At 37.3% G+C, this 7,795-nt stretch overlaps 1 protein-coding gene across 2 annotated transcripts in view; it reads left to right on the top strand.

Annotated features, from left to right (window-relative positions):
* The window catches only part of LOC107645877 (basic 7S globulin 2-like), a 2,819-nt gene extending 1,673 nt beyond the window's left edge, over positions 1-1,146 (top strand). Inside the window, exon 2 of one of the 2 annotated variants that reach the window (XM_021104052.1) lies at positions 6-1,146. In XM_021104052.1, coding sequence (XP_020959711.1) covers positions 6-1,032 — 1,027 coding nt within the window. In that variant the 3' untranslated portion in view covers positions 1,033-1,146. The other variant, XM_016350010.2, reaches the window with a different exon arrangement.

The raw sequence follows: 7,795 nt of genomic DNA, 5'->3' as shown, positions 1-7,795 counted from the left end.
CAAACCTGCCACACCTGCGTCGGCTCCTCTCTCCCCAGGCCAGGCTGCCACAACAACACCTGCGCCCTCATGTCCACCAACCCCATCACCCAACAGATCGCCATGTCGGAGCTCGCCCAAGACGTCCTCGCCATCAACGCCGCCGCCAACAACGGCCCCAGACTGGGGCCCACGGTCACCGACCCTCAGTTCCTCTTCTCATGCGCGCCTTCCTCCTTGGTCCAGAAAGGTCTGCCCAACAAGGTTGAAGGCGTTCTTGGGCTGGGCCACGGGCCCATTTCCCTCCCTAACCAACTCGCATCACACTTTGGTTTGCAGCGCCAATTTACACTTTGCCTTTCTCGCAACCCAACCTCCACGGGGGCTGTACTATTTGGAAACCCACAAAAGCTTTTCGGTTACACTAACAACAAATTCGATCTTTCACGTGATCTTCTTTACACTCCACTAACCGTCAGTCCGCAAGGAGAGTACTACATGGAAATCAGCTCCATTAGAATCAACGGCCACTCCGTCTTCCCAGTGACTCCTTCGTCGTCTTCATTATTGTCATCGTCGTTGTATTCTCCGAGTGGTATGCTTGGGGCTACTCTGATTTCAACCACAGCACCTTACATGGTTCTGCACCACACCATATTCGAAACGTTCAGGCACGTTTTCGTGAAACAGTTTCCCATGCAGGGGCAGGTGAACGCGGTGGCGCCGTTCGGGTTGTGTTACGATTCAAAGAGGATAAACAACGCAAAACCTCCTAGCGTGGATATGGTGGTGAAGGTGGAGAAGAGCCGCCGTGAGGTTTCGTGGAGTATCTCCGGCGATAACTTAATGGTGCAGGCGCGGCCAGGGGTGACGTGTTTGGGGGTCGTGAATGGAGGGACGAGTCCTAGAGCAGCCATAGCCATAGGGACACGTCAGCTGGAGGAGAAGGTGGTGGTGTTCGACCTGGTGAAGTCGAGAGTGGGGTTGAGCTCTTCCCTATGCTCACGCGGGAGGAGCTGTTCTGACCTCTTCGGCTTCTCTAACAAATCATAGATGATGAGGGAGAGATCAGATAGAACCATATATATCATAAGCTTCTCTGCTTGTTATGGTTAATAATAATAATGATGAAATAAAGAAACGCATCTCGCGTTGTTAATCGAGGAATTTCATTAGTTATCAACTTCTTCTAATAAAATGATTGAGAAGTGAGAACTACAAGAACTTAAACCCAAATTTGAAATGATGAAGTAAAGGAACTTGCATTGCATGTCTTGGAAATCTCATTACAAGAAAAAAGTCTGCCATATTTTTTTTTCTATGTTTCAAAAGTGTAGCTAAAAGAGGTCAAGAACATGCTTTTACGAGAGTGGCGCTTGATTAGAGATTTGGGTCATGTTTTTTCTTGTAATGCTTTAAAAGCGTGCCAAAAGGGGTCAATAGTCACGTTTTTATGAGGATGGCGATTGATTAACGATTTAGCTATGCTTTTTTTGTCACGTTTTAAAAGCGTGGCCATAGAGAGCAACAGACACGCTTTTAAAACGTGCCAATAGAGTTACGTTACGGACTTACGGTAACGTTTTAAAATTCTTTGGCTACGTTTTTTATTACCACCCTTAAAAAACGTGGCCTAAAGGTATCAATAGGCACGATTTTGAAGTGTGACTATTTCTCTCTCTTTCTCTCTCGCCGCGCACACAATCACAAACTCCTCTCTCACTCACGCAATCTCAGGCTCCATTCTTCTTTCTCCGTCTTCTCTGCCGCCGTCTATTGAAACCTCACGTCATCCAGCAGCCGCGTGGGCTTCGTTGTAGTTCGTCAGCCTCCAGCTGTTCTTAGCGTCTTGGTGTTTTGTCGTTCTCAATGTCTTGGTGTTTTGTCGTTTTCAATGCCGTCGTGCTCCATCGTAGTTCGTTAGCTATCTAGTCTTGCAACATCCAGCCTCTTTGCCACCGTCTAGTCTCTTTGCGTTGTCGCTGCATCTTCCAGTCTCTTAGGATTTTTTATTTTTTCTTAATTCTGTTTTTAAATTCTTCTTATTTGTCATTATTGTTATGATTCTGATTTTTAAATTCTATTTTAAAATTTTTCAAGTCTTAGGGTTTTTGATTTTTTAATTCTATTTATTTGTCACAATTTGTTATCATAATTCTATTCCCAATTTGATTATTTGTTACTTGATAATTTTTGTTAGGGATATTTGTTGAATTTTTTTATTTTGCAAAGTTCATCAAACAAACAAAAATCGAACCCGTGTTCTCCAATTACACACCCTCCAAAAAAATTACACTTTATTTTGTTTCATTTTCACACTACAAAAGAGACAGCTATTTTGCGACAGTTAGCAAAACCGCAGCTATCTGTCACTCTTGCAGCGGTTGTAGCGGCGAATTCTGTGACAGTTGCTAATCTGTTTTAACCCCCCTTCACTCCTTTCTCTCCCTCAATCTCATTATCTTTTTATTCTCACAACAAACCAAACTTGAACCCAGTCCTCAATTGTTCTCTCATCCTCAAATCTTCAGATCCTACCAAACTCATGTTCGTCGCTGCTAACCTCATTACAAGCACCCTTTCCCCTTTGAAAAAAAGTATTGCTTTTGCCAGATTCAAGGTCGACATCGTGCTCCTTTGCTCTGTCTCATCCGCTGCAATTTACTCGCGATCTCCTCCTGTGCAGTGTGTGGTTCAAATAGGATGCAGCTGCATGAGAGTCCTACCACCGTCACCTCCAGCCTCCGTCGCCGGCACCACGTATCATAGGTTCAGGTCTGTCCTATCTACTCTTCGATGTCCGCGCCTACTCCTTCAAATTCGCTGTTCGATTCTGCTCACTGTTCTAGCCTTTCTGTCCTAGGTCTTTTATTCCATTTTTCAATCACTGGAGCAGCTAAAATGAGGTGAGGGGCTTGAAATTTTTTCCTAATTATGCTAATTGTGTTCTACAAGTCTAATATCTATTTTAGATAAATGATTGTTGTGCTAAAATCTATTGTGAAATAGTTACAAGTTGCTTTCATTTATATTCTTTTGCTTATTTAAAAGAATGTTTTTGCTTAATATTATTGTATTTCAGTTTTGATTTGTACATTCATTCCACTTTGATAAGGTTATACATTTTCACCTTCATTTTGAGGGAGGTAAAGAAACAGGTAAAGCCTATGCATGGCCCAAAATCTCTCATGGGTGAATCATGAACTAAAGTTGTGGTTTCAAATTTTTTATCTCTGAAATAAGTTTATTTGATTAATCAAACCCAATCATCAATAAGTATCATCATAATAAACACATTTATAGCTTTTTCTTTTCTTTTTCTTTTAATCACTAGTAGCCAACTTCCTTCAATCATACTTATTAGGGGTGGCAATGGGGTGGATAGGAGTGAGTTTTTGCCCTACATGACCCCGTCCCGCTCTACAATAACTCATATCAAACCTGTCCCGCTTCTAGTAAAAAGTTAAACCCTAACCCACCTCTATGGGTACTTGTCCTGACCTACTCGTTCTTATAATTATTAAAATCTAACAAATAAAATTAAATTTTAAAATTTATATAATCCGCCCCGCCCAAGAACCCGCCCCGTTAAAAACCCGCTTCGATGTGGGGGCGGATAATTATCCTCCCGAGCGGGTAGGGACGGGGTGGGTATCCACGGGTTCGGATATTGTTGCCACCCTTAATACTTATGTAATTAATAAGTTCTTATTTTAGTTTACAAATTGCAATACAACTTAATTTTACAAGAACTTGGATGAAGAATTTAGAAAATACTTTTGTTGGTTATGGGAACTGTTTATTTGTACTTTACTTTACAGTCATCAATTGAATAGTGACAGATAATCTTCACCTCCTGTCTATTTAGACAGGATGCTTCTGCAATCCAGTGCATATGCAAACTACCTTGGCTTGTCTCATTTGGATCTTTTTTGAAATACAGAGGTATTTCTATTTTCCGCTTTAACTTGCTCATGACTATCTGTGATTGGTCTAGATGTGATGTTACTGTATAATGAAAAGCAATAATAATATTTCTGCATTTAGGCTGGCCATGCTTGCTGGGATGATCATGATGTAATTAATGGAAAACCAACTGGAGCTGTAAGAGTATCCTTTGGCTACATGTCAACTTATGAGGAGGCTAATGTTAAAATTCTTTTATTTATTTTAATTTCTTTTTCAATCACACTCTCTGTTTTGAATTATTGAAAGTTTAAAACTTTTGATTCTTGGTTCGTTTTCATTTTTTCTTTTTGAACAAATACCAACTTAATATGGGAGGTGTGCAACATAGAGTTATGACTGCTTTTATGGACCTAGAACAATCATTTATACCAGTATTTGTGTCTTGCATGGATCAAATTAGTCACACTTTTTCTTGCAATGTTCAATTGTTAATTCTTTATGGAATAAACCATTGTTTGCCAAGCGGATTTATCTGACCTTTTAGAAGCGTTTCTAATAATAACTCTTAGAGGATATGCAAGAAGAAAATAGGATGAAATCCTGTAGAACTGTGCACAAAATTCCATAGCGCATTTATGTGGGTATTTATTGTGATATATAATATTTTCTTGCTTCTCTTTGCTTTGGAGCTCAGCTAAGGTGTTTTAAAGGAGCATTTGTTATATAACGACCAGGTTGCGAGGGCTCAACCCTAGGGGCGGAGCTAGATGAAATATTAGAGGGGGCCAAAAATATTTACACAATAAAATAAGACTAAAATAAAATTTTAAAGGGGGCTAAGCGGAAATTTAAATATAATTTATATGTAAAAAATTAAAAGTAGGGGGGAATCCACTATGTGGCTCCGCCATTGCTCAACGCCATTCTTGATTATATCCTTGGGGTTTTAATGATGAACATAAATACTTCGAATACTTTTGCTACAACACATAACAATAAAGGGATGAAGAAAATTGTAATGGTATTCTGCATTATATATGAAGTTGGGTTGCAGATTAAATATACAAAGCGAAAACAAGGTAAGTGTAAAATGCCCCCAATTATATGGCAATTTGTTTGAGTTTGTAATCCTAGAAAATAGGAGGGATTTAAAGAGGAATTGTTATGATTTTGGTTGACAAAATGGTGTGAACACTTAAAAGGCTTGGTGGTCATTATGCTTGTAATATTGCAGTTAAACTTGCTTTCTTTCTTGCTATTATATGTTAAATTTTTGCAAGCTTATTAAGAGTTAGATGCACCTTAGCAAAAGCATCTATGAAGTTTTTCTTTGATGTATATATATATTTTTTAATTTAGGTGCTTTTAAGCTGAGCTTGCTAGGGAGATGGCATATGCTGTTGCAGGATTTGAGCATGTAATATTGCTTGAGAATGTTCATGAACCAACCTTAAATTGTGCATTTGTAAGCAAATCAAATTATTTTTTGCACAATTTTAGACAAATAACATTGTTATGAACATCTGCAGAAACTACAAGGAATCTTTGGAAGAAGTTATTGTCTTATTGAGCAGGTACATCTTTAGGAATAATTTTTATGGCCTTTTTTGATATAATAGAGGAAAAATGATGTAATCTTAGGATACTTGGAGAGATGCATTTAACCATGAAAGTGTCAATACAAGTTTCTTTTCATATATTACTCAGTTTTACTTATATGGAAATCAGGTCCAGAGTAAGCCGGGCAATTTAATCTGTCATCACCCGAGCTCTGGACTTGAAAGTCCATGAGAGATTAAAGTGACAGAAATCAAAGTAACTAATTATATACTCATGGAAAATAACAGCAATGTTGGAGAGGCTGAAGCATGTATGAAAGAACTTGAAGATGTGAGTGATTCAAAATTCTACCATATCTTTTGTATGTCAAATTTCATGGTTGCCCAAAAATTTGGTGGTTGTCTGAACATTGAAAATGGGCTACTATTTTTCCTGAATAAAACAACATGAAACGTGCAAGTACTATATCAAAATATTTTTTCACATAAACAATTTATTCTACCGTATTTACATGTGTTTCAGTAGCAAATCAAATTATTTTTTGCACATAAACAAAATGTTAGATTCATAGGCTTGCAAGTTACAAATGATTTCAATCTATATCTGTTAACATATTTAATGAAAATGAATTAAACATCCATTCAAGCGTTCGTTGTAATTAGAGCTTTGGACGAGGGAAAAAAAGGAAATTACACTTGGTGGATTTATTCTTGACTCAGCTTTAACATGCTGAGAAAGAAGCACAAGGAAGCAAAAGAATTATTAATTAGAGCCATTGTGAATGATAATAACTTGCTGATGCTTAATCATCCCATTTATGAATAAGAAATATCCTTTGTTCTCTTCTATCATTTGCTACTTGTCAATAAATTTATTTATCATAATTAGTCTTGATATGTTATTTGTTTATTAGGTGTGTTAAAACTATCTTTTGCTTGCATTATATGAATTTGAGATTGGATTTTGCTATGTTTTAGCATTTTGAAGGATAACCCTAAGGATCAAATGTTGTTTTGAGTGTTCCAATTGGAAAGTGGTAAAACATGACAAGGAGGCACGGAATAATCTGAAGCATTTGAAGTGCACGGAATAACATCATATTTAGAGGTGCTCGATTAAGAGAAAATGACTCATGACATTATTGTTTTTTGTGTGGAAGATTGGTCAAGAAGGCGTCATCGCTACAAGCACTTTGTGGTGCATTGAAGGTGGAAAATGAAAAATTCAGCAGTGTTTTCTTTAGATTTTTGTAATGCGTTGAGTTATGAAGATTATGTTTATATAGATGTTTTGTTGTTGAGGTGTTAAGTTAGCATTTTGTCTTTCTTTTGTTAATTGTTGCTATGTAGACAAAACTCACAACCTTGCTAGTGCATGTAGATATTTCACCTATAAAAAGGGGGTTATTTCAAAGTGCTTTGACTTTCAGAATTTTTTTTATAATCTTATATAGCAGATTGTGGCAGTTTCAAACTGGCACAATTTTTTTCAAACCAACGTGCAGGATAGCGGCGGTTAAAAACTGTCACAATTAAAAAAAAAACTATTTACCAACTAGTGGCAGTTTACAGCTGCAGCAAATAGATTTATTGAATTTGCGGCGATTATGTCAAAGGTTCTTGTAAACCACCGCAAAATCACATGCCCACGCCCTAAACCGCAATGCTTTCAAAACTGTTAGTATGTTGTTTTGTGGCGGTTAAAAACCACTGCAATTTTCCAAAAAACTGTCGCTATTCAACATGTCTCTTTTAGTGTCACCCCATAATTTATGTTTTTCTTTTTTTTCCCCAAAAAATATCAAAGGTTAAATAGATGTTATGTACAGGGGATGGAGGGGATGAGAGGGTGAGGGGATGGAAGGGATGGTGGTGGTGGAAGGGGGTTGTGGCGGCGTGAAGGGTGAAGGGTAAAGGTAGAGGAGGAGGAAACAGCGGTTATATTGTTAGGGTTAGGGATTAGGTTTGAAGATGAAAGAAGTTGAAAGGTGAGTGGTATTTATTATGAAATTATCAACAAAAATTTAAAGGTTTGTCATTTTTATCGAACCAAATGTATCTTGTATGAGTATAGCTCTAGTTTCAATTTTTCATGGTCAGATTTGTCAGCGTTCGCATCTTTCATGATCAAAAATTTTAAATTCAATTTTTCATGGTCAGTCTTGTCAGCGTTCACATCTTTTATGGTCAAAAATAGTTATTTACTCTATATATATGTTATCCTCTTCGTCTTTTTGTTTTACGTTTTCTTTTATTTTCATTTTTAGTTTTTTTTTCTTTTAATGCATTTTTTTAATTTTTTTTCTATTTTTCCATCAGAATAAGAAGAAAAATATATCAAAAAATAA

This window comes from Arachis ipaensis, chromosome B06 (genome assembly GCF_000816755.2).
Source record: "Arachis ipaensis cultivar K30076 chromosome B06, Araip1.1, whole genome shotgun sequence".
In the NCBI taxonomy this organism is placed as follows: domain Eukaryota; kingdom Viridiplantae; phylum Streptophyta; class Magnoliopsida; order Fabales; family Fabaceae; genus Arachis; species Arachis ipaensis.
Note: the sequence above shows the minus strand (reverse complement) of the source record. Positions and strands in the feature narration are given on the sequence as shown.